At 44.4% G+C, this 27642-nt stretch overlaps 2 protein-coding genes across 3 annotated transcripts; both read right to left on the bottom strand.

Annotated features, from left to right (window-relative positions):
- Positions 1-5247: 5247 nt before the first annotated feature.
- On the bottom strand, positions 5248-8468 carry BLOC1S2 (biogenesis of lysosomal organelles complex 1 subunit 2; the record flags this gene model as incomplete). 2 transcript variants are annotated; one of them, XM_082002183.1, is made up of 5 exons in its annotated part: positions 5248-5279; positions 5838-5942; positions 6440-6559; positions 7410-7526; positions 8417-8468. In XM_082002183.1, 5 exons carry the CDS (start codon positions 8466-8468, stop codon positions 5248-5250), a joined length of 426 nt encoding a protein of 141 aa, XP_081858309.1. The 2 variants fall into 2 exon arrangements, with proteins under 2 accessions (XP_081858309.1, XP_081858310.1); XM_082002184.1 differs by lacking the exon at positions 8417-8468 and having other exon boundaries at positions 5248-5276; positions 7410-7518.
- A 1536-nt stretch (positions 8469-10004) lies between these two features.
- On the bottom strand, positions 10005-27402 carry LOC309406787 (broad substrate specificity ATP-binding cassette transporter ABCG2-like; the record flags this gene model as incomplete). Its single annotated transcript, XM_082002119.1, has 15 exons — positions 10005-10152; positions 11042-11154; positions 13280-13369; positions 14803-14957; positions 15324-15448; positions 16775-16864; positions 17254-17336; positions 17890-18155; positions 19025-19141; positions 20400-20551; positions 21677-21834; positions 22589-22741; positions 25134-25248; positions 26496-26555; positions 27119-27402. The coding sequence occupies 15 exons, from the start codon at positions 27400-27402 to the stop codon at positions 10005-10007; spliced, it is 2109 nt and encodes a 702-aa protein (XP_081858245.1).
- Between the last annotated feature and the right edge of the window lie 240 nt (positions 27403-27642).

Genomic DNA, 27642 nt, shown 5'->3' with positions numbered 1-27642 from the left:
ATTGCTCCCTTTAACTACTCCCTATGCAGTCCATTTAAGTAAAATTCTTTAACTTGCTATCATGTTAGAATGATGCCTGGTTTCTTTACGGCAGCTTGCCTGAACTTCCTTTGTTTCTAGTCCAACTCTTTGGTAATTGAGGGAGAGAGGGAGGGCAATGGCCCCCAGTGAAAAGTAGTCCTGGCTATCTTGTCCCACTGGGATGACATACCCAGTTACTAATGCAGAAACCTGTGTGAGGATACCACCACAGCCACCTGCTCTCCAGGTCATAACCCAGACCTTAAAAGGTGCAACAACTACCACCTACAACTGCAAGACACTAGGATCATTTAACACCAGTGAGCCAAAGGTCTCTCCAGATTCTGCCAGGCTTTGCTCCTATACTAAATGAAACATCAGCTCTTCCCACTTCTGTCTTAGTCACATCCTCCCCAAAGAAAACCTCTACCTAGGGAGAATCTCGCAGAGAAGTACCTGTTTCTCTGGAGAACTTTTGGGAGAGTGGCATAAATCCTTTTCCACTGAACTCTACACATTTGTCAATCAATCAGAGCTTATTTCACAACATAAGGTCCATACAACACCACTGCACGTGCTGAGCCCAAACATATTGTGAACCATACTTTTTACTGAGATGAAACAAGTTACCAAAAAAGAACACAGCTTTTAAGTTACATCCACTTGCCTCAGGCAAGTTATTCTTCAGCTGCAGCATGTTCCCTATGAGGGGCAAAGGAAATGGCCCAGGAGGCAGCTTCCCCGTTTCAGACATATTTCTCCACACTGAACAGACAAGGAGGCAGTAATGCAAACCAGCAAGAAAATGATTGTGGCTCCCAGGGGTTCCATTGCAAGGTCGAACAGGGATGTGGGATCAAGAAGGGCTGAAGCTGCATCCTGGAAGGCTCACTTTATGAAGCCTACAGTAAAACCAACAAGCGTAAAAGTAACCAATAACTGCTCTCATTTCCTCTGGGTTAAATATATTTCTCTGGGTTAAAAAGCACTTGCTGCCAACAAACTTGGATGAACTGCTTTGATTTTTAAGTCTTTGTGACGTTTTTTAAGGTCAACCTTGTTCTACCATAATATCAGAAAGCAGGAACAAACATTAATGATTAACAAACCCTGTCATACTTTCACAGCATCCTTGTCTTCAGAGTATTACTGTTGCTTATGTTTGTCTTCTGATGGGATGCTGCAAATACAACAATGTATTTATCTTCAGGCCATTATACACACTTATGATTATCATCCTATTGGATCCATGGCTAGATGGATTTCCATCTTCAAAGTTCCTGGAGGTTTTAATCTTTGTAGTTTTTTAAAACAGCATAGCATTTTCTATAGGTAGAAAAGCAACTTTTTCAACAGGAGCAAGATTTGGTCCTTACTTTGCCTTTACTTGCTGATCTTATGGCAGCCTTTTCTGCTGACACATCGCCCCCATGCGGCCCTCCCGCAATCCCGTCACGGAAAGACAACGAGCAAGGAAATGCCGTATTATTTTTCTCTGAAATTTTCTATGCCCACATCACAGATTCCTAGACCTTCCAACAGAACGTTGTGTTGCATGTGGTGAGTGGATCTCTTCATCAAAGCAACCATCAAATGCACACGTGATTAAAACAAGCCATGGCTAAGTCAAGCAGTTCTACAAAACCAGATCCAAGTAGGAGTGTCACTGGAGTATAAACCTATTCTTGAGCCTGCGCTTTGCCTTGCTATAAATACAAACCAGACACCGGGCCTCTGACTATGAAGAGGTGAGATGGGGCAGGCCAGGAAGCTCCATGCAGACTGAGCATTCTCTGGGTGAGGTATGTAGAGAGGAAATGGGATACAATGGTTTTACTTTCATGTGACCATATTTACTTGTCCACTGTCACTCAGTCCCCTTGATCCCCTTGGCCTTGAGGGGTGAGGAGCTATACCTGTTAACAGCTGCATAGATGCTGTCTTAGAGGCCACCATTCCACTTTTAGTTGTGACACTGACAGCATCCTCTGCTTTCAGACATGTCTTTGGAGACCTGGAAAGTGCTGGCTAGTGCTTACAGCTAGTATGTGTGTACTCCAGAGTGGTGTTTTGCACAGTCACAACCTGCTTAATCACAAATTCCCAGTTCCCTGCTGAGCAGCAGAAAAACTCTAGCCCTCATGCCCCTGAGAATGTGTTCTTGCTTAGCTAGCACTAGCCTACCCTTGAGTGCAACCCTTTCTGCCCAAACACTCTGACAATACTTACCTCTAACTTCCATGTTAGGAAAACTTCCTACTAGGCTGCTATCACGTCCGTAGCTGCCTTTGGCAACACAGTGGGCAACACAGTGTGATCCAGGCACACATTATGGAAAGAAAGTCTTGCTGCCACAGGATGAGCTTGGTACATTAAATCACGCTTAAGAAGGGTCGGGTACATAACCATCTCCTCTTTTCTTTTAAGAGAGACTAGCAGCCCTGAAACATCTTCACTATTAGGCCTCCCCATGGTCTCAAGACTAAAAGGTGCCCTACTGGGTCTGAGGCAGTTGGAAGTGCTAGAGGATATAATTACAAAACAGAGAGGAGAGTCATGCTGTTCTCCCTGGCCACTTCAGGAATTTACACAGCTGTTACAGGCTGCTGTTAGGATCCCAGTGAGAGTGAATCCTTCTTGCTATGGAACTATGAGTTTTGGCATCCCAGTTGCAATGTGGACAGTATGTATTAAGAAAAGGGGAGGGGGAGGGGCAGTAACTGGGACTCATCTTAAGACAGAGCAGGGCTGCCATACATCCAGTTCCATACCCAGCTTGGACCTGTGGAGTCTGTCACCCATTGGGGGTCTGAGCATATGGTCCATAAGGGAGTGGTCTTGGAACTACATTATCAGTGTGTCCAGGCCACGTTCCATCCTGTGTTCAATACTTGATTTGCAGGTTATCTGCCATGAGCAGAAACTTACTTGACTTGCCGACATGCAATAGGGCAGGTCACTGGCGCTTAGGGCTTGATATGATTTTTATCACATGGAGATGACCACAATTCTCTAGACAGCATATGGCCAACTCTCCAATGAAATTCCTTAGGATACAACTCTGTCACTCCTTCATCTTGGCCTCTACACCAAGCCAGAGTGCAGGGCCAGCTGCATCCCTGCAATGAAGAACAAGCCCTTTGGGTGCCAGCATCTGCTCTGTGCCTCTAGCACCATATTCCCAGAAAGAGCTGGGAAGGAGAGATCACTAGTCTGGAAGATCAGTGGTCTTGTTTCAATCCTAGAACCTGCCCTGGTAAGCATTTCAGTGGCTGGTCAGCTTTAGATGATGTCCACCTATCCAGAAGCTTTTTCAACATGATATGAATCAGGAACTTTTCTGTTCTTAGAGATGGGTAGGGGCCAGGGAGAGGACCTACAGGGGATCAGGGACTAAGCTCCCAGCCACGTGCAAGCGCTACCCACCGTAATGAAAATCCTCATTCTTCCAAGGAACAGAGGAGCTCTGAGCAGCACCCTCAGGCTTTTACATCAGCAGACAAACATCTGTGATTCTCCTCCACAATGGCAAAGAGGAAGAATGGTACTATCAAAAACACTAGTGAGTCTGTCTGAATCACCTCTAGCTCTTGTATAATTTACACATGCATGAAACACTGGAGAAACAAGACTTTTAGATTGTCTATCACCTTGTGGTACCACTTCCCAGCATCCAAGATCAAGCAGGTCACTGTTCAGGCTGTCATTCAAATGCCAGTCTCTAGGCATGAAGATTTTAGATCTGGCTGGCTAGATCCTCTTGTCCAGCAGAACTGTGAACACACCATGAATCCTGAGAAGATGATGATCTGTCAGATTATAAAACAGACAGACTGCTGTTTTACATGGTATAATTTCCTCCAACACAGAAATGATAACTTATCTGTTGGTACCTCTTCCTGTGGTGTTAGAGGATGTTGCTTTGATAACAATACTATGAAGTCAATTTGCTTTCACAAGTAGAAAAGTCATCAGTGACCTAACTATGGATAAAAGCAATACGGATGCAAATGGCTGGATACCTCGGAGAGATTTAACCCTGTTCCTAACCCTGTTCAAGCCAGGATTTTTAAAGTGATGGTGAAGGCTCTCAAAGGTCATCTGCTTCACCGCTTTTAAATAGCGGAGGGAAAAGTGTCCATCTTGACTATGTACACTGACTGACAGCATTATGATGTTTACCACATTGGCATCTAACTAGCCATTCTTATAAACAGCCTGTAGGAAGTTTGAACTACTTCTTTCCTACATCAGCACTTGTACTATCCTCAACAGCAACTCATTCAAAAGCCAGCTTGAACTAGTCAGGGTCAATAGGTACAGAAAAAAAAAATTGAAGTTGGAGTACCTGTTTGGTAAGAAGGGCTCTGCTAAATTAGCAACACTGTTCATCTGGCAGAGAAGAAGCTTTTTGTGCTGGGTATGCCTCTTCAAAAACTACTAGGATCAAAATCCACTGGTAAAAGTAGAGAAAGGATCTGTTACATTAACTGAGCATGTGATAAAGCAATACTTCTTGCAATTTCACCTGAGGTCCAGATAGTCGAAGAATATAATTGCAGAAATACTTGACGCAAAGTTTAGAACATGTTCTCTTCTACGATTTACAGTAGCTGCAAGGAGTTTGTCTTTATTAACAGACCCTTTGAAAAGATAAAAAGACAACTGACAATCTTTCCAACAGGAATTTGAGATTCCAGAGAGACAAATGCAGCAAGTTGTTTTATTGTAAATTTATAATAATTAGTCTCTCTATTTCAAACAGATAAAAGGTGGATACCAAAGCAAAGTGTTTTCAATACCATGCTCATAACTCCAAAAGCCCGGGTATCTTCTCAGTGCAGAGCAAAATGAAGGAAAAAATGAAGTTTAGGTCCTGCTGCTACTAAGGGAACATGTCTTTGTAGTTTATGGAGGCCTTTTCCTAGATGGAGTATTTATGGACATAGGACATACACAGACAGCCAATACCAACATACGCATTAGGGACAGGCTTCTAATTTTCACTGCAGAACAACTGAGGCGACAGAACCTCTTGAAAAGAGGAAAATATTATTGAGACTTAAGCCTGAATACAGCCTACTGTATTCAATAGATAGAAAAAGTTACCAGTCTGGATGTTAGTTGTAACCAAATTCTTGTCAACATACAGAATTGCTGTTGTGCAACTTAAACAGAAATCAGTCTGACTCATAGCCCAACTCCAACGTAAAGACTGTTGTAATTTCACCGTTTCTCCAGTTTTTTGTACTTGGCTTCTGCAGAAGGAAAAATAACAGTATTTTAGGACTGGATAGATAAAAGCTCTGAATCCTGTAAGCTGCTATATTTCTTAAAATTCAAGTTAATTTACAGTGGTTAATTTACCACTCAGGGTCATTTTTTACTAAAGCATTTAGGCAAATACAATACTACAATAAAATTTTTAAGAACCAGGTGCTTAAGTCAGACAACTAATACTCATTTAAGCAAAAGGTACTTGGGTGCCTGGTGGACCTTTATGAATCCCTCTATTTGCAGGATTAAGGATCTGCCTTTAAAATTTGGGTCAGTGCATGTTGTAAAAGAGAAATCAAGCCTCACTAATAAGCTGTAGTTCAATAACACCTGTCCTAGTCCACCCACCTCCATATAACTTGTTATATTAATCTTTTCCCAGTGCTTACCACTTAACATACAATGTTTGTTGCTCAAAAGCAGCATAGGCAACTCTGCAGCTCAGATTTGTTAAATAGAGGAGGAATCTAGCTTGTCTTTTTAAATCCCCTTGCAAGGGACTATGCTGCCAGGTACTAACAGTAAGGGACAATAATTACCAAGTTTTTTGGAATATGCATCCAATTTATAAGCTGCCTGCTCCAGAGCTGCAACCTGTTCCTCAATTAGGTTGATTTGTTCCAGATATGGCTGAAGAGCTGCATCTTAAAAAAGCAGACAAATCATATTTGTCAGTTCTCAGTAATTAATTTCCAAGAAACAGTTCACACTTGAAACACAAGAATTTCTCATTATATTCTTCAGATAGAACAATTTAAAAGCTCCTTCCTGCCCCTGGCCCAAAATCCAGAAGTGATACTGATAGCCATGTCCTAGGAAAGTATGGAATGTTTAAGAGTACTGGCTACACTTAATACAAATAACACTAAAACATGAATCAAAAGAAGTGTTATTTCCTCTCAGATCCAAAATTTGGGGTAAAACAAGACATAAATTCATCTGTGTTTTCTCTTATGCTAGTCTACCTAGTCTATAGCTGTAAAGAAATATACAAGATTGACACTGTATAGAAGCATGTCTATTTCAGTGAGGTTTTTTTCCTTCACACTCCATTAGGTGCTGAACTACCTAACTCTTAGATGCTCTATTTCCCAAACAAGTGTACCATTCATTATGCCCCTACTTTATTTGGTTTACTTACATTTTTGATTTAAATCCTTCAGATTTCTACTGATGTTTATAGCAATATCTTTCATTTCTAGGTACTTCAAGCTAGTCAGCTTGTTCATATTTTCCAAGAGTTTGTAGTCTTCACTGGTGGCTTAAAAAGAACAGAGTTTATTTTAATTAAACATTGATGCAGTCTGCAATGCGGACTCTTCAAGAGGGCAAGAGATTTCAAACCAATAGCCAAATGTAGCAAAGAATAGTTTAGATGGTAATACAGGTATTAGTATAATGCTATAAAAGAGAGATGACATTTTGTGTATTGTAAAAATCAGCTGGACAGATGAATATTTATTCACTTGCAATTTTTTTTTTTTTTGAGAAAAATTGACTAATTCCTCACATTTCTACTCTTATTCTGTCAGTTGAACACTTATGTTCACAAAACCGATAGCACAAATCCAGACTGGTAATCTGTACCATACACCCTTCAAGTCCATGCAAATCAGTAGTACTGTGGAGTGCTTTCAAAATTAGAGCCAATGGAATCCACTAACTTGTTGAGCAGTTTACTTTGCTCCAGTTAATGTTGCACACCAGTTTATTCTAAAGCATGAATGTTGGAACACGTGTATGATCCTTGCTCTCACTCAGAAACAAAATAGCCACATATATTCCACTCTTAATTGTGCTTCTCTTCTAGTCCTTCTTAACCTAGACACCTTTTGTTTCTTTGTTTTTCCACGTACAAGCTTCTGCAAGACTAAAAAGAATTTTTTTTTTTAAGTTAAGTTGCTGATATCATACTGAATTTCTTTGAAAAATATTTGTGCTGTTCTGGGACTTCATTAATATGACTAATCTCAAGTGCCAGACTTGAACTGCCAGTCTTGCTAGATATGATCTAAATAGTTATAGTTTAAACAAACTACACAACACATTTCTTTAAAAGGAAATTAAAAGAAACAAAAACTTACTTCCAGGTCAGTATTGCAGTGCCTTACCTGTCAGTTCACCTGTTAAATAAGTGGCCATTTTGTTGAACATGTCTTTACAGAGTTCATTGATGTCTGCCTCTGCTGGTTCCTTAGCTTCCTCTGCTGTTTCAACAGCAGGATCCTCTAGTCAGGGTACAGACATTACAGAGTTAGGGGAAAGTTAACAGGTACAGAAACACACCATAAAGATTAAATGGGCCCAACTTCTTCCTCTTCTAACCGACTACACCTACTTTCCATGCAAGTTGTCTACTTTACACTAGGGGGTAACAAACCTAGGCAGTTTCCTTGAAGTAGCATCAAGATTATTTCAAAATAATACTTTAGGGAGCATTTAAGGGACAGGTACCTGGCCTGACCGCACTTGCAAATATCAGCCCCCTCCTCTGCTTAGACGACAGGAAAGGAATTTGGAGAGAACTTTTGAGTGACTTTGTGCACAACGCTACTGACTTATATTTCTAGTCACCGATTCAGAAGAGAAGAGCAGCCCCCCCCAGCCCGTTTCACGAAGGGCTACAACAGATCCCCACCTATGGAAAGCGATAATCGCCGCTTTTTTCCTTCAAACCCATTTCTACCACAACCTGTCCTTATACTGCTCTTCGCAGGAGCAGGTCGGCACCTCCTCCTCAGCCCGACGGGCTGCTCTCTCCTTTGTCAGCAGCTTTCGCCGGCTTGAACACAAAGGCTGCCCCGAGGCCCGCGGCCCCGCCGGCCGAAGCGGCAGGGCGGGGGGGTGACAGGCGCACAGCGGTAAGCCCCTGGCGGGATGCAGCCGCCGGGCTCCAGGGGAGCAGCCGGCCGCCCGACATAGGCGAAGCCGCGGGCCCGCCTCGCAGCCGGCCCCCACCCCACGGCCAGAGCCATTCCCGCCGCAGGGCGGCTGCTGTCCCGCCGGGCGGCTCCTCCCTGCGCCGCGCCGGGAGCAGGCCGCGGCCTGGCAGGGCCCGGCCACCGCTGGCTGGCCAAGGGGCGAACGCGGAGACGGCCCCTCGGTCCCGACCCCTTACGCTTGGCGGGCTGCGCGCCGGCCTCGGGCAGCCCCTCCGCCGCGGTCGCCATGGCGACAGGCCCCCTCCCGCGGCGCCCGCTTCCGCCTTTGACCCCGCGCACGGCCGTGGCCCCGCCCCTCGCCGCCGCGGCGCATGCGCGACTGCGGGTGGGGTGGGCCTGGCAGGGCTCGGCAGCGGCTGGCAGAGCTGGGTCCCGGCCGGCGGGCTGGTAGCGCCGCGCCGGCCCCGCGCCGCTTCCCGCCGGCTCACGCAGCAGCCGGGGCCTGCCCGCCCCTCCCCGGCCGCGTCGCGACGGGAAGCCTCCGCTACCGCGTACAGCAGGTGTCCGATGGGCGACAGCTTCAGCTGCGGGAGCACGCAAGAGCTGCCAGCCTTCATCGCGGCAGGATGCGAAAGACAAATACCGAGATGTAAAACGCGGCACGAGTTTACTTTTTGCCGGCTGCAGAAGGCAGTAAGGCAGCACAGAAAGAGCACGGTTTGTGCGTGATGGGGGTGCGCCGTCAGTTCGATGACCTCCCTCTTCCTAACGCCGCGACTGAACCATTACTGCAGCGGCACCTGAGCACTGTCAGGCTGCAGGCCAGTTTCCAGGGCCCTCGCAAGCAAACGCGCTCGCCCCGTGTTTGAGGATGTTTGCCTTTGCCGGTCCACTTGCATCTGAGGGTCTCGATGCAGCTTAAAAGCAGGTCTGCTTTTGCTACCGGTGTGGTGAGGAGACAACTGCTGGCACACTGCAGTCTGTCCTGTGGTGACTGCGGTAACCGTTGCTGTAGTTGCCACAGCAGTGTCAGTCCATAGTGTAAGTAGCACTATATATAGATAGTGCAGCTAAGCATTAAGTCTGTTAAAAAGATCTGCCATTGCTCAGTATACAAATCTTTATTTAAAAGAAAAAAGAAAGATGATTTCCTTCTCTTAAGAAGTAAATGTATTTTTTTGCTGTTGAGGGGCGTTCTTTGGTTTCGGGGTGTTGGGTTTTTTTTACAACAGTAAATATTTCTCATTCTCTGTCTTACACCACTGCTGTTTAGTTTTTAATCAAGCAAAAGTTGTTTCTGCAAGTAGCTTCCATTGAGAAGCTATTAGAAGTGTAACTCTTCTTGTTTGGCAAGGAGTGCTCATTCCCTGTGCTGACTTCAAACTCAAATGCATCTCCAGTCACGTAGGTGATAGGCACTAACAAGTGGCAACATATCAATGCATAAATGCCATCATCATCTTATACCATTTGTGAAGGAGAAGCTCACATGTTCAAAGGAAAATGATTCCCTTATACAGGAAATGTTCAAAGTTTGCCACAGAAGAATAATGCTTTACAATATATAGTTTGATATGTACCTAAGGAATTAGAAGAATTATATTCTCTTACAAAAAATCACCTAGGCAATGTACATTAATGCATTTTTTCTTAAAAACCAAAATCATACAATTGTGTGGAAACCATGCTCCAGAAACAAGGGGACAGGGTTCCCATCTGAAGTCCAGTAAAGTCAGTTAAAATCTTTTGGCAATCTCCAGTAGGCCCTAACAAGCTTTGCAGTTTTAAGACCAGAGAAGCTGCAGAGCAAGGCAATGCAGGAGTCTATGTAAACTTTCTCATAAACCGGAGTTTTGCATAGGCAATGATAAGGAAGATAACAGTCATGCAGAAGAGAGCCACTATGTTTTCCCACATTGCCCAGTTGGTAGCTGCGATTCCTTGGCTGCACAGGTATGCTTCACCAGAACACCTGCAGAAAAGCATGGGGCAGAAGTTGGTATTACTATGTGGTACAAGTCTTCAGGTAGTTACTTTTATTCCTGTTCCACAAATATTCTTCTACCCTCAACTGCAAAACAAGTGACAGAGTAACTTCATAACCTATCACTAACATCTTAAGGGACAAATCTAGATCTCTGGTTCTCATCACTTTTCAGTAGTATCCTAATTATTGTTTTGAGATAGCTGGCAATTTATGAGTAAACCTCAGAACCACATTAAACTCTGATAAATACAAAAGCATTAGTTTTGCACAGCGATTGTTGGAGGTCCATAGCAGGGGTTTGGGGTCCAAAAGCTGTGGAAACAGTGCTCTAGCACTGTTCCCTGCAATAACCTTAGTTTGCCAGCCCTCTAACGTGTCATGAAATACTTACATTTGCTACAACTTAAGGTATCAATAGTCAGGGTATTTCAAATGGGGCAGTAGCACTGGGAGATAGATAACTTGGCTCTCTGCTGTATCTGCAGGGAGTTTAATATTTACAAACAAGATCTGAGGGGCAGGCATGTTTCTGATCATAGGTCTACTGCTTCCCAGCAACTTTATAGCTGTCCACACATTGCATTTCCATTGCTAAGTGACCCTAAGGGTTTAAGAAAACTGATAAGCCAGGGCTAGGTTATCAAAACCAAAATTTAATTTAGCTCATCTGCCTATTTTTAAGAGTAAAGTTTCATCCCTACTTCACTCTTGGATAATTGTGAAGTTTTACTCTATAACCCTAAAATACATTATTTTGGGACACATTGAGACTGGCCTGTGAGTGGTTATTCTGTGAATAATATAAAAATTTGAAACAGTCAGAATTCTCTTTAAGCAAGCCAGGCTCAAGAACCACCATGAGCTACAGACTTACATTTCTCCTGAAATACTGGGGGGACAACTGCCTGCATCTCCCACAGATACGGTAACGTTTGGATTCTTCTCACCACAGAAGTAGAGATCTCTGAACTCATTCACTTGAAGAGCCTAGAAAAAGAGGCAGACAGATTTTTACAGAGTTTGTGATTTGGGGTGCTAAAACTGAAACACCTCAAAGGAACTTGATTATTAGAAGACACGTACCACCATTCTTGGAATCGTATGTTTATGTTCCTTTTTATTTTTAAGCCTTTATTTGCTGCCTTTCTGTGGAACTGCTCCAAGTTCTACATGCAGGATGGTTTGGTGTCTGAGTCTTTGGCTTCAAAGTTACAGCTCAGTGATTTAGCCATGGGTTTCTGCTTTGCCAACTACAAGTTCCTGTTTATCCACTATCACCTGGGTCAATCTACTGACCCAGAAAACCATCTGCATGCAGACACCACAGCAGCAGCACACTGAAGCAGGTGGCACAGACAGCCAAGGCAACAGGGGAGGCGTTCCCTTGCACTGGCATCCTGGGCTAACTACAATCTCCATATTCAGCAACACCGATAAAACATCTCGGTGGTACCAAAACAGGGGAGGTCTCACACATCTTCCCACCTCCCGGATCCTACCTTTCTCTTCCACTGCCAGTCAACACACTCCTGCCCACACCACCTTGCACCAGCTCCGGCATTCATTTCACTCATTTTTACTCAAAGATAGGAAACTATTCCTCCCAAATAAGCCTGGCCAGGATGAAGACAGGGGATGGAAGCACAACTCCCACCTGTGACCACTGGGTGACCTGCTATGTCTAGTTACTCTGTTTCAAGCAGCTGCACCCTTAGCTTTCTGGTACCCCAGCTCCTTATTATCTAGAAATGGCAGTAAGTCATATTTCACTTCAGAGGAAGCCACACTGAAGACTGAGACACTCAGGCATTGTGGTAAATCCTTTAACTAGTTAGACAGTCACTAACCTCAGACTGGCCATCCAAACAGCAGTCTCTGGAGAGGCCATATGAGAGTTGACTGTATTCTAAACTGTAGGGATGAGGCTAGGAATCAGTGCCTCACTGGAAAGCTCACTCTGCTGCTGTCCAAGCAGCACTGATTTTGTGGCACAAAGGATTTGTTCACTCTCAGAATCACAGAATCACTAAGGTTGGAAAGGACCTTCAAGATCATCAAGTCCAACCATTAATCCAGCACCACCGTGTCCCCTAAACCATGTCCTGAAGCGCCACATCCACAGGTTTTTTGAATGCTTCCAGAGATGGTGATGCCACCACCTCCCTGGGCAGCCTGTTCCAGTGCTTGACCACCCTCTCAGTGAAGAAATTTTTCCTAATATCCAATCTAAACCTCCCCTGGCGCAACTTGAGGCCATTTCCTCTCGTCCTATCACTAGTTAGTTGGGAGAAGAGACCAACACCCTCATCGCCACAATGCCCTTTCAGGTAGTTGTAGAGAGCGATAAGGTCTCCCCTCAGCCTCCTTTTCTAAACAACCCCAGTTCCCTCAGCCACTCCTCATAAGACTTGTGCTCCAGACCCCTCACCAGCTTCGTTGCCCTTCTCTGGACACACTCGAGCACCTCAACGTCCTTCTTGTAGTGAGGGGCCCAAAACTGAACACAGTATTCAAGGTGCAGCCTCACCAGTGCCGAGTACAGGGGCACGATCACTTCCCTACTCCTGCTGGCCACAGTATTTCTGATATATGCCAGGACGCTGTTGGCCTTCTTGGCCACCTGGGCACACTGCTGGCTCATATTCATCCGCTTGTTAACCCCCAGGTCCTTTTCCGCCAGGCAGCTCTCCAGCCACTCCTCCCCAAGCCTGTAGCATTGCATGGGGTTGTTATGATCCAAGTGCAGGACCCGGCACTTGGCCTTATTAAACCTCATACAGTTGACCTCTGCCCATCGATCCAGCCTGTCCAGATCCCCCTGCAGAGCCCTCCTACCCTCCAGCAGATCAACACTCCCACCCAGCTTGGTGTCACCTGAAAACTTACTGAGGGAGCACTCAATCCCCTCATCCAGATCATCAATAATCTCACACAGAGATCAACTTTTGCTTCCTTCTTGGGGTTAGCTGGTTTGTTCTTCTTTTACCATGTTTATGCAAGGAAAGAAACCAAATCTGACTTTTAAGAGAACTTCATTTTGTACTCAAAACCTCTCAGGAAGCAGCAGTGTGGCTATGTTACTCACAGGAGACCGATGGTACTTTCTACTCACAGTGAGGCCGTATCGGGGGATGCTGAAGTACTTGAGCCAGTTCAGCCAGCCCATTACAGAAGGGAGGTTTACTAAGAGGCCTGAAAAAATCTGAAATAGAACAGAAGAGATTAATGTGTCACAAACTCTGTTTACTGCAAACAGTGACATTCCTGCACAGATATTGCAGTTGCCCAGCAGAGGTGCACTGGGATAGATGGACCTCCTACTGCTGTTACGTCTGTGCCTACAGGTATGAGGTTCAAACCTTGCAGCAGTCACAGCCAGCTGGCCCAACAGCACACCCAAGTACTCCAGTTGAACTGCTTGCAAAGAGGTCAGAAAGGTTTTCTACATCCACATGTGAGCTAAGAAGCATGCACGCTAACAGCTTCTTACTCTGGAGGACTGTGTACTATGGTAGAGCTAGCCAGAGGCTAAAGAAGGATGACTGGGAGATGAGGAAGTGGAGAAACAAGAAGGAAACCATGGGAAGCCTTAAGGGCTGTTACTTTTTCAGCTTTCTCCTCTGACCTACATCTTACAGCTGTGCTCTCTCCTGCCTGGGACAAGGTTTGCTCTTTTACTTCTTAGCACAGTTGGACTTCATAGCCAAACATGACGCTTCAGGCTGTGCTCCATCACAAGTGTTTTTGTGCTTATCCTGCAGTCTTTCAGGATGTGCATGTGCCATTCCTTATATACTGTAACTTAACTCCATGTCCATCAGCTGCCCTTCACTACGCATGCACGTTTCTCACCCACAGCAAGCATTTGAAGTGATACACTCACTTAGCTTATTGCAAAATCAGGTTAAGTTGCAAATCAAAGGATAAGGGATGCACTGTGGGCTCAGAATATGTAAGCAGACAGCTACCAGGAATCACCCGACAGGAAGGACTTTTTACTCTAAGGTAACTTGATAGCCCTCACAGTCAAGAATTTTCATCACTGACACTACCTCTTTGAAAAAGAATTCACATCCCTCATCTATGAGTAGTCAAAATTCCTTTCCCTCGCACTTGCTCTCTTCCTTAGAAGTCCTTGAACAAAAGTATTGAAGTAATTTCTGGAACCCAAGGGCAATACTGAATTAAAATAAAGGGTATGCTGCTGCTAATCCCACTGGGCAACAAAAATTAATGCAATTAAAATCAATTGATCTAAAGTTTATTTCAAGATTTTTTCCATTTAAATGATCTAGTTGATCACTTAGAATTCTAATACTGGAAATTAAAGATTTTTTTTTAAATCAATTTTTATAAGAATAATTTAAAAAAATAACAACCCATACACTTTTTGGGCCACACTATTTGCAAAGCCCTACTGGCATCACACTTGAGCAATGATTTGACCCTTAGATTACAACTTGGCAGAAGTAGATCTTTGACTATAGTGACAATAAAATCACAGGCATGGGGCTGACATGCTACCAGACTGTGGATTCTCAGCCTGCTTAGGGCTGGCTCAACCCACTCCTCTCAGCCTGTCTCAGCTGCTTCCTCACCTCCACCAAAGGAGCAATCACCCCCTTATGTACTTACAAGCATCAGGACAAAACAAATAGTGATAAGCAGATTGGCCACAGCCACCACATCCATCCCAGCGCTGATAGCCAGAGACATGGCCGTGGCAGTGTAGGACACCAGTACCACGGTCAGCATGAAGAAGAAGAACCGGCCTGCAACAGCTTGGTATCCTGTCAAAAAACAGAAAGGGAAGAGTCCAGTAAAAACCACATTATGAATCCCAGAGAGGTACCCTTGGACTCCTGTAAAAGCCAGGGAAAGCAGGAAGAAAGACCAAATTTGAAGTTGGCAGGAACTATGCATTCTCCAAGGGCCCAAAGAGCATTACCAAAAGATGTGGTAAAGCAGGTCCCTGTCTTAGATTGCTGGTGTCTCTGCCCCTGCCCCAGAGTCCTCTGAAGTTATGATGCCAAACACTTAAATCAGTTGAAGGTTCAACTAGTTTCATGTTACAGATATAGGAATTAAACTCTGGCTAAGTCAGAAATCAGATGTATTGGAAGATGACAAGTTCAACAAAAGCATCAATTCTTTACCAATCATCCAGTAACTGATGCATGAGAATATGATGGCTGGAGCAGTTCTCATGGGCAGCAGATCTCCTATCATCAAGGCCAGGAAGTAGGCAGACACGCGGTAATATCCACTGGTGTACTGATGGCTGTAAGGACAGAAACGTGGGGAGTTTTACAGGTTATGTAGGAAGCAGGTACAGCATGTGTGTCTGGTTTATCCTGATTCAGTTTGTTCTCTCTACCGCTGACTCCTTCTTTACATGAAAGTTGCTTATTTTCTCTGTGCTATCACTTCCCACTCTATAAAGTAAGAGCTGATCTATCTCACAAGCCCTGCAGTCATACTGAGAGACCTCTGAGGAAAGTGAATGAAAGGCTATGTGACTGCTAAGTTAACATATTGGGAAAAAAGTTCCTCAATCTCTTCTCAAAGCGAATGATCCTTAACACAAGAGCATGGGAAAGTAGTAGACTGCTATTAACTGGAGGAACACTTCATCCACAGCTAACTCATACAGCTGCTTCCAGGGGAGAAGGAATGATACCCAACAATGGGAAAACAGCTTTAGGACATCAATTCACCTCTAGTTCACAGGACAATTAAATGTCGTTATCATTGTTTTGCTGCTTAACGGAGCTCATGAAAAGATGCTTTAATTGGTGAGGTGCCAAAATCCCCATTGACAGAGCTGGTAAACTAAGCTGGTAAGAAGAGCAGACTGGCAACCAATGTCAGTGTGTGGGAGATTCACTCCTGAGCAGCTGTTAGGGGCAATATTAAGCTGCTCTGAGTAACCTGTGATGGACATGTTCATTGCAGGCACAAATCTCCAATTTCTTCTTTACTGCATAGGATGTGTCCCCTGCCCTTTCACCCCATGAGCTGGAGGCTATTCCAAACTACATTTTCAACATATATGTATACATACATGTATGTATATAATATATACACACATTTACATACATGTACACACATACAAACACATATACATATATATATATACACAGAGAGATGTGCTTGATTATTAGGTAGCTCTTGTAAGCCAGCCAGCAGCCCTTTTCATCTGAGCATCCCTTGCAAAGCTTTTCCAAGAACCCTCCCTTCATCCTTGCACACTTTAGGACCATTGCAAGACAGCACTTCAACCCTGTCAGCAAGAGGGCAGGCAGCGTTCACAGTCTGCAGGATTCACATGCAAACTTCAAAAACAGCTGTTAACAAAAGTGGGTAGGAAAAGCACTTCTCAGTAAACTGTGACACAGCAAGCAAGTAAAAGCATTTTACTCCTCCCCTCCTTCCTCCACCTCTTAGCATTTCAGCTCCCTGCTCTACAGACCAATTTAGCATTACTATTACAATCTGATGTTACAAGGGAGCAATCAAGTCTTTGGTGGTAATTTTGTTTAGCCTGTAAGATACTCCCCCCACCTCACTCCAGGGTATGAGACAGTCTGAGTGCCACACTACTTACACAAATAGTTTCTTGTCTCTGATGAACAGCTCAATTGCAGAGACACTGGAAAAACACTGGTTTGTGGTGACAAAAAACAAGGATCCAACCCTAGAAGGCAAAACAGAACAGTCAAAAGTGAGGAGACAGCCTAGATTGGCACTGGCAGCCTCAGACACCATCATACCATCAAGTCAGTGCTTTTCTGTCTCTGTCCACAGAATGGCGATATTTAATCGTGCTACTTGTGTAGATCTTAGGTGTAAAACCAGGTTTATTCCTTTATCTTCCCTTTCACATCTCCTTTGTACATATGTGCGAGCCCAACAGAACTGCAGTCCCTTTAGGACCTCCAGCAATACCATGCTGTAGTGCATTGAGGCTTGTGAACCCAACCCAACCCCCTATTGTGGTCCAAGTGGATCCCAAGGACTTCCCTGTGGCTAAAACCTGTCTGCTACAGATAGAAAAATGAGCAAAGCTGTGCTTTTCCAACTTACCGATTCTGAATACCACTTGGATCCAATTTTACACCAAAAAAGATAGCACCCACAACCAAGGCTAGAATTATAGTCACTGCAATCTAGAAGTGGAAAGAAAAAACGGAAAAGGGAGTCCTTCAGATAAGTAAATAGGGACAAACTTATTAAGGCATATGCGGGGTTTAAGATTCACAGCTGCCTAAAACTTTGCTGTTGTGAGTCAGCGTATACCTATGACATACACAATTGAAAGCCTTATGGCAAATTTCCCAAGTTTATCTTCTTCACTTTTCTCCTTCCTCTGATCTTCTTTGGCTGGGAAAGGTTAGTAGAAGCACACTCAAAGAATAACCCAGCTTAAAATTTCAAGTGAGGCACAAAACTAACGTCACCCTAGAAGCTCCTCATGTAAAACAGAATGGAGCATTTCCTCCCACTCCCCAATCTTCAATGCAGTAGTCCTTGTGCTAAACTAAAATGGAGGGTTTCTTCAAAGGCAACAAAGGTAGCTGGGCATCTCACTCCATTTAAGTGGCAGCGGCACAGGACTTCCTTGTTTCCCTAGCTGCCTCTGAAAACAAATCTAGCCTAAAAACTGCAGATTGCGGGGCTGAGAGCAGAGAGAATCTGAGACTCTTAGCAGCTGTTACCTACTTGTGCAACAGAGGCCTGTGGGTTCCTGATGAGGTTTTTCAGGGAACGCTTGGACACCCAGTACAGCTGGGTGAGGAATCCATTTGCATAGGTAATCTCATGTCCCTGCTTGGATACTCTCTGCTTGCTTCCCTGTGCAAGCTGCACTTTCCTCAATGCTTCCTTTGTGCTCTGATACAGGCTGGAGTTGAGATATTTCTGGTGCAGCACATCTACCACACTGCTGTCCACTTTATCTTCTGCCACTTCATTTTCACTGCTCACCTCTGAGTAAGAAAGACAAGATATAGCTTGTGATTCCCCATGAACCCATGGGGAATGGCTGAAGCCACTTTGGAGGCTGAATAAAAAAAAAAAAGCAGGAATGCCCAGAGAATTTGAATTGTTCAAGCTCTGAGCTTAAGAGGCTAACTTGAGTGAGAGGGTTTCCCTACAGTTTCAATCAAACCTAGCTAATCTGCCTGTTCTTTGTGGCACAAAAATGGCCTTATTCTTAGAATGAGACACCAGAAAAGATTTGTTTAACTGAATTTTGGGGAAATTAATGTTTGCTCTGACCCATTTCCCATCCCCAAAAAGCACCATTATGAAAACTGTTCACTTATAATCCTTCAGTCACTGATATGTACAGCATCCCCAAACAAATATTTCCCAACATTTCACTCACTATATTGTTAGAGAGTTTTTTCTCTAATCTAGTTCCAACCTTTCTCACTGTCCTGTAAATCCATTACTCCTTAGCCTTAAGGAGTAAGGGTAGACAGTAGTAGATACCCTATAAGTAGATACCCTGTCTTCTCTGCAGCAGCCTCTTATGTGACTGAAAACTTCTGTCTTCTGCAGCTGTCTCTTGAGACTAAGCAATTCTAGTTTCTCAGTCTTTCCCACACAGGTTTTGTAAATTACTGATATTTATCACTGCTCTCCTATATTACTGAAGGAAGAAAAAAAATCCCTTTAAAAAGTTTTTTGAGCTCTTTAAAGAAGCCCAAAGCAAAGTATATCTATTAGTAGGAAAAATGAAAAGATGATGAAGTGCCCTTAGACTGGAGGAAACTCAGAGAATAAAAGCTTGCCATCACCACATACATCTTCCCTACACCAGCCAACAGTGGATTTCTCCTTCACAATTTACCTTTCCCTGTGTCCACAGGTCTGTGATCTTGCTTGCTTGCTGCCACAGCAGTTGAATCACCATTTATGATATCAAGGAAGAAGTCAGCTGGATTGTTGAAGGGTTCGCATTCATATCCTAAAAAAACACAAAAAAACCACACCAACAACAAAAACAAAACAAAACAAAAAACCAAAAAAACCACACATGCAACATGTTTGTATTGCACAGAGCACAGCTTGGAAGGTCATGTCTAATACTATATCACTCCTCTACAACCCCGTTACAAGAAAACTTCACTGCTTTCCATGAGCATTTGTTTATAGCAGTAGAAGGGACAGGATTTAGGAGATGGTGAATCTGAGGTACCTATACAGAGCTTCAAAGTTGTTTATTCTCCACTGATTTCAGGTGAGGAGAAATCTGTAATTTGCTCCTACACAGCTCATCATGGACAATTCTTGCCTGCTTTACGGTGCTGTTCAACCACATCCCACTGTAAAATACACAAAGTTCCTCAGTAGAGGTTGTTGGAAGTCTGCTCTACAGCCTCAGATGCTTGCTCTAGAAGCTTAACTCTTGTTTGTCTTTCCTTGGTCAGAAGGAAGAGGAAGGGCTGTCCAAGAGTGGCTTCTTATAATATGTTTCTAGCTATGGGATAAGGAAGAAAGAAGAAAAAAACCCAACCCAAGCAAGGGTGCTTATTCTATAGTATTCCTATGAGAAAGGAAGTGAGGTGGGTTACTAAGAAGAGAAGTAGAAGTAATAAGGTTGGTTAAAGCATCTCCCTTAAACACAGGGGAAGATTACAATCCAACGTGTCCATGGCTGCATCTAGACTAGTTTGGAAATTCACTCCACATTCTCTGTGCATTACAGTCAGAAACCCTCACCCTGCTTATCCGGGGAGGTGACGGCCACCCAACAGTGCAATTATTAACCCATCTTAAGACACACCATGATTTTGTCCTCTCAGTTGCCCACCTGCATTCAGACTAAAGCAGATTCTTCGATTAGCCCATACAGATTGCTGCCAATCTGCAGGCTGTGGTTCAGAACCCACTTGGTCTGCCACCTGGGCCTGGTAGAACTACAAGCATCATCTTGTCTGTTGTGCATCATGCTTTTAAACATCAAAGTGATTCTGGGTTTTTGTCTTGATACAAGGCAAAACAAAGGCAGGAGAGTGCCATGCTTTGTGTTTTCTGAAAAATGTTAGTTTTATCATTTTTGTTTTTCCCTTTTCTGACATAACACTGTTCAGACTGTATGTTTACAGCCTCTAGTATCCTAGTGATAAAAAAGCACAGGACTGTTATCCAGTGCTAGAGTAAGAATCTACCCACAGATTAAACTCATTAGCCAGTTGCCCTTGCTCTTGGCACAGAAGACTTACCAATAGAACTAAAGTACTCCAGTGCCTGCTTCGCAGGACCATGGTACAGCACCTTTCCCAAAGCTAGTAATGTCAGACTGTCAAACAGCTTGAATATGGAATAGCGGGGCTGATGGATGGAAAATATGATGGTTCGCCCTCTTCTTGAGAGCCTGAAATAGAAGAAAAAAAACATTTCTCAAATACACCACACTTTGCATTTCAGAAAGGTCATGTTAACCCAAACAAAAAATACGTTTCCAAATCAAAGACAAATACTTGTCAACTTCTCAGGGTCTCGATCCAGAAAAGCTATAGTTCCCCCTTCTCTGCCAGTGTGTCAGATGCTGCCTGCAAGAGCTTCAAGACAGCAGCCATCACTACAAGACACCATCATTGCAGTTCGCGTAGACAAAGTATGATGTTGTCTGTAGCTAGCAAAGATTGAGGCCACAACTGTGTATAAACCCTCCTTACATGTTTTCTATACCAGTCTTCAACTTGACTAACTGGTATGGTCCTACTGCACTCAGTGGCAGTACCAGGCTTTACATAGCAGGCTCTGGAAGTCTAGCCAGCTGAGATTTCTCTTAGCTCTTCTGCTGAAGATTTACTCTCTAGAAAAGTCAAAACTAGTTTTTCTTCAGGTTTGTCAGATGCTCTTTCAAGTGCTTTAGCAGTGATGCCCAACAAGTATCCTTGCTGATCAAAGACCTTTATCCACAAACATCACTGTAAAATGTCCTCCCAAGCAAGACCAAACAACACGCTACAAACTCAGGAGGAGGGTTAGGAACTCATTCTCATTAAATAAGCCTTGTTTGGTCCTCTTAGTACCAGAAGACAGTTCATCTCCAAAACATAGGAGATGAAGGTAAACAGAGGGTAACAGTGAGGATAAATCTACAGGTGAAGTCTGATCTGAGTTCAAGGCTGTTGCCAGGGTGGAGAAAGAGACTTTGTAATAGACTCAACTGTAAGTCCAAGAAATTATGATTACAAGGCCTGACCTCCCAGTCCACCCCTCCCTGTGGCAAAGGGAAACTGTCCAAGCTACATCTGCTTTTTGGGCTCCAATCCAATACTTGCTGTGGAAAGATTCCCATCAACTTCAAAAGGCTTTGGACAAGACCCAAATAAAGACTCAGAAGTGGTAGTGAGTTATATTTGTCTAGCTTTTTTTTTTTTTTTTTTAAAAAAAAAGAGCACCATAGCTACTCAGTCATAACAGTATTGCTTTTTTTAAGCAATGATCTGAAAACAAAATTGCAGCAGAGTCCTAAAGAACTGACTCTTACTTCTTCAAAAGGATGAGGACTGCATTGGCTGTGCTGGCGTCAAGGCCAGTTGTTGGCTCATCCAGAAAAAGGACTGGTGGCTCCGTGATGAGCTCCATCCCGATGTTGGTTCTCTTCCGTTCACCTCCCGACACTCCTCGGATCAGTTCGGTTCCTACCTACAAACAGAATAAATCACGTATTTGCAAGAAGACCTAATCAGTGCATGGTCTGTAGTTCAGCGCTCTCCACACCCAGCAGCCCTTTTAATTTTCAGAGTCCCATTAGTGAACTCTAGGGCCAGCAGCACATGATGGGTCTGACTCAGTGTGAGGGACTGTGTAGCAGTAAGCAGAGTCTGATTTTCAGAGGTACCAGGCACCTTATGACTTCAGAGAACAAGGATGACACTGACAAGGAAGAGCCAGAGCAAGGCCGCAGCAGTCAGAGGTGGCATTGGTGTTCAAGGATGCCTTTTTTTGGTAGCTCGCCTGCTGCTCAAGTAAGAGTGCGGTAAAGTAAAATGAGAGTAAGAATGCTGCCAAGAGGAACAAGCTCTGCACAGGACTTCTCTGTCACAGCCCAGCTTTCCATCCCTTGCAGCTTTCAGCACTGTCAAAACAATATCCCTGTCTTGTCCCACAAAGCCAGGAAGTGACTGAGCAGCTTTCCAAGGTGCAATGACTAGGCGACTTTTTTTTCCCTCTGAACTTACACAATATGCTGTCCATTGTCCAAAATCTTCCCCTTTTAGTAGCAAATACACATACCTCTTTCCAAGCTACCTCCTGAGCTGGAGACCCATTTTTTGCATGCACTATGGTTTAGTCAGGTCCCTGCTTATCTTAGTGTAGCTGCGCTACATATGCCATACTGCCCAGAGTTCAGTTTTCAGAGGTAGTATGATTTCTGAGAAAGATGCTCACTGCTCACCTTAGCATCAGCCACTTTGCTTAAACCCAGCTCGCTGATTATCTGGGTGACTCGCTCTTCCTTCTCTTTAACACTGATGGAGCTGGGGAGTCGCAGGGCAGCAGAGAAGTGCAGGTTCTCCCTCACCGTCATTGTGCCCATGACAACATCATCCTGAAAGCAGTACAAATGGACAGTTGGAAAGCACCCTTCTCAGCTGCCTAACTGGGCACCAGAGTCCCTACAGTGGCACTTGCTGGATAAGCTGTTTGTGGACGACAGTGGAAACTGGACTGAGGGACAACCCTTGCTTCAAAACTTACATGATATGAAATTCAAGGTCACTAAGTAGCAGTCAAGGAGACAATGCAGCTCTGCAGGCTCCCAGCTTACACCAAGCACCACCACAGCCTGCTTTAAGGCTCAGGAGTTCAAGTGCTGACAGTACCGTTTTCTCCTGCACATGCATTTTCCTTAACAGCCAAAGGGAGGCAGAGCAGGTAGCTGGTTTTGTAAAGAGTTAAATTTCTTCCAGTCCAGCTGAAGCCAATGGACACTGCTAGTGCTCAGTGTTCAAGGTAGAGACACTCAAGGAGTCACCCAAGTCGGCTCCGTTTCTGGTTACAAGCCATAGCTTGCTGTGTTCCAGAGCACCTACCGAGTTCATCTGCCAACAAGGAGCTCTCCCCAGCTCCTCGCTGGCAGCAGCTTCTCAGAGAAACAAGAGTATTGAACTAAGATGCTCCTGATTTTTTCCATGTCTCAACTATTTATAACTCTTGGGCACAAGACCTTATTCTAAGGACTACCCCTTTAGAAAAGCTTCAACAGTCATGTGCATTTTGAGTAAGAATCAAATCTATCCAGTTGACAAACATCTGGGCAGCCTACACCAACCTGTAACAACCATAAGCCAAACAGACTTGACATCAGGTCTGTCCAGAACTCCATGCCTCTCCATCACCCCTGCTTTGATATTCGAGCAAATTCTGCATCCCACCATATGATGGATGAAGGCCTGCAAAACTGGGCAGCTGCTGAGAAACATGCCTGTTGATTAAGACCTTTCAAATCTAGTGTCCTTTTGGAAGACATCCCCTAAGCTGCAGGGCAGCAGATTCTTCCCTGCTTTGGGACTCCTTCCACATCAGATGTGGTTGATCAGCAGCACAAAGGATGTGCCAGCCGACCATGTTTGGCGCTGGAGTTAACAGAGGAAGACTGAACATGCTGCTGTGCTAGAAGTATGCGACGGATTATTCAGGGTGTAGTGTTATGATAAACTGGCTTTGCTGCCAAAGCTGGTTTAGAAATTTCCTACCATCACTTCCCTTCCTACATACCCTCAGCCTCTAACCCTAGCCTCCCACCCCCCATCCTCAGATCCACTAATACCACGAGGATCACCATGTTGGAAACTAAATTGTGAATTTAAGCTACCTTAACACCAAATGTAACAAACTGTGGCATGACAGCCTCGCTTGTAAGGCATGAGTGGAGAGACCACCAGCAGTTTTATAAGGATGACACATGACTTAGCATGTCTATATGCTCATCTGCATAAAACTGACCCTATAAGTATGTATATATTTATGTGTTTAGGTCTTAAGTGTTGTTCGTAGTCTTTGGGGCATCTTTATTGATCTAGGGAGTACTGCACAGGGGTGGGGTGGGAGAGAGACCATTTAATGGCTCACCTAGTTGCCTGTCATTTTAAGGTTAAGCTGGGTTACTTTGGACATTGGAGAGACAAATGTCTCAAACTGGGACAACTTGCAAGAAACTTCCTGGCCATTCATGAAACCCTGAGGATTTGAGGATCTTTGACCTGCAGGATCAAGACTCAGCATCAGTCTCATCACGTGTCTTCATGTGTCATCCCAGAGACCCCCAGCTGGCAGCTTTCAGAAAAGCTGCCTATTTCACATCTGCCTGCAGTCAGAAGCCTGGATGGTTTCCAGATTTGGCTGCTCATATGGATGCCAAGAATCCCCTTCTCAGCTCCCCCAGGGCTCTGAGGGTCTATTATTGGTCCAGGCCTCCACCCACTTCCGCAGATTCAGTCAGCTTTTCCTGTCTTCGAGTGGAACAAAGCTCTCTCCCAGCCAGCCAGAATCAGAGGAAGAACAGCAGGGATCTATTTACTTCCTAGAATTATTGTCTGATAGCTTGAAGATACTCCCAACAGCTAGAACTGCTTCTGAGTTTTACAACAAGAGATTTTGGGTGTTGTGGATTTCTACCTCACCTTTTTATTTTTTTAAACCCTTGCTAGTACTTCAGGGCAGAGCCCAAAGAAGAAGCCACAGTAGTCCAATGGTTTGGGCATCCATGTGGCTTTGGGAAGACAAACACCTCTGTGCTTGACTTGGCTGGAGTAACTGTTTGATCCTCTTGTCTTCCATATCCCAGAAAAATACTAAATACTGTAACATCTGAGTTATCAAATTAGACTCTGGAGGGGATCATTGAAAATTACCTAATCTAGTAGTTCATGCTTTGCTCATCTTATATGCAGTCTTCCCTCCCAAGGGCTCCCAGGCCTCCACTGAAGGCAGTTACTCACCTGCACAACATATCCTGAGATGCACTTAAAATTTGGAGGCTGTGGGATGCCATCTATAAACACTTCTCCAGACAGGCCTGCTGGGTCCTTCCTGGCAGCCAGCACATCTAGGAGACTTTAGACAAACACCAGGCATTAGGTTTTGCCATAACAGCTGCTTCTACCTTTGACTGAATAAGTACCACCAGTCAGGACTGCAGTTACAGCCTGCTCACAGCACGCTGCAAACCAAAGGGCGCAGAAAGGGGGCTCCTCTACTCTGGGGGCTTTTTATACAGAAAGCCTGGTGTAGATACCGGATTTTCCAGCCCACGGTGTGCCATAGCAGTATGGTAGTATACCGACTCTCACAATTCACAGCAGTCAACCCTCTACAGACATAAACTCAGTCTCTGTATGAAAAGTTAACCTCAAATGCTCAGAGACAAAAGCACCTTGCCAAGTAGCTGCAGTCTGCTCTCCAGCCAGGCGAGCACAGAAGTAACTACTTTGATCTCAAGGGAATTAATCCAAACTGATATAAACAAGACTAGAGTTAAGATTAATTCTATAAAGTAATTTTATTTTAACATATCACTGGATTCTCCTGACTGCCAACAGAGGCCAGCCTGTCTGCTAGCTAAGTGAACACTGCCGTGATGAAGTGCTGCTCTTGAAAACATCCTGATTAGCCAGCAGTCTCCTTAGAGAGGAAGATCAAGAGTCACCACAAAGACACGCCTGTGTGAATCCTGGCCATGTTTGCCAGTCTCTGACATTCTGAAAGGCAGAGAGTGACAAAGAGGTCTCTTGCCATGTTATACAGGAGATAAAACAGCATCAGCACTGGCTGGAGATAGTCTGCATGGCATTTCTCTGTGCTTTCATCCAAAGAACTCAAGCACATGGGCACTCCCACCACCCAGGCCACAGCCAAGTTGGAGTAAGGATCCAGAGCATCCTACAGACTGACATTACACCATATTCCTGTCAGTATTCAGGGAGGGGTTTGGACTAGCATCTTCAAGGAAGTCTTGCTGCAGTGACTTCACAGGGGATGACATCTCTCCTGCCCCAAGGGAGCCTGCACCCCTTCCCACCCCATTACGGGTCTAGGACAGAGCCTACACCTGAGCTTCAGTCACCTCAGTTCAGCCTGGTGTGCTAACTCAGGCCACCACCAAAGGTGACTGCAGTAATATGGACCACCAAGTGGAGCAGATGAGGGGTGTGAACTGCTGCAGGGCAAGAACTCCAGCAATGCTGATAGAGGGAGCAAAGGTCTGAGCCTGCAGATCCCTCACCTCTCCCCCAACCATCAGAACCCCAAATCCTCTTTGAACAGCTGACTGTCCATTGGAAGGAGCAGAAGAAAGTACTCACGAAGATTTACCACTCCCTGTTGGCCCCAGGATAGCATTCAAGCCTGGCTTCATAACGCCACTGGAAGAAGGAAAGAGTTATTTCCAAATGGAGGACTGTTCACATGCAGCTCATAGAGGTAAGGTGTGAACAAAATGCTGTTGAAAGGAAAACTTAGAGATTATTAAAAACTTCTCCTTAAACCTGAAATCAGTAAGCATTTTTCCTTTCTTGTCCCAGACTGCCGGTCAGAACAGAACCAGAGCTGGACATAAAAAGCAATCTACAAAAGACAGAAATTAAGTGTCTTCCCTGTTGAGCTGGATCTTGAGCTTGCTCTCTGCTGCTCATTTCCTCCAGCAGCAGTTTGAACTATAGTTAAGGGAACCCTCGTATCTTCTGGCAGAAAAGTTCACACAAGTTTGGTCCTAATTTGCTCAGATCAATAACTGAAACTGCTCCAGCTATATCCTGGCTATTTTGCCTCAAAGCAAATAAGAAAGTGCTCACAGAACTGCGGACTGGCAGGAGAGTAGTAATTTCTTTACCAGCACAGCTGGATCTGGAAGGTGACATTGAGGTCACTGATTCACAGCAGCAGATTAATTCCTCCCCTCCAGTATTTTATTTAAGCAAGAACTTACTAAACATTATGAAGGATCTTCTTTTCCACAGTTTTCCGTTTACATAGGAATCCACTGGACTGCTTAACGGAGTACTGGATGTTATGGAAACTCACAACAGAGCCCCGAGGGGATCGGAGGGACTCTCGTGTTGGAAAAGTACGTTGGAAATTGCCTGCTACTTCCTCTTCTCCAACAGAAATAATGCTGTGATCAAACGTGTCTGCCATCATGTCCTTGTTACACAGGTCAAGCTCCACTGCATGGAGTTTTTTGAGGCCACTGTTGTTTTGAGCAGTTCCCATCTGTTGAGAGAGAGAGAACACAAAAACATGCAGGGAAGGAGACATGCGAGCAAAGATTTCTGCAGAAAGTGTCTTGGAAAACCAAGTTCACGCACACCACACTAATCCTTACAAGGAAACTGCCAAGTTTCCAAAAGGATGACACCCACCCTGGAGAACATCAAGTAGTCCCCAAAGGCATGGAAACCCACAGATTCAGAACAATACACATAGCCTTTAAGAATGAGACATGTATGTTCT

The sequence above is a fragment of the Phaethon aethereus genome (genome assembly GCF_964289735.1).
Source record: "Phaethon aethereus genome assembly, chromosome: 7".
NCBI classification, from domain to species: domain Eukaryota; kingdom Metazoa; phylum Chordata; class Aves; order Phaethontiformes; family Phaethontidae; genus Phaethon; species Phaethon aethereus.
This window is presented reverse-complemented; position numbering and strand designations above follow the sequence as displayed.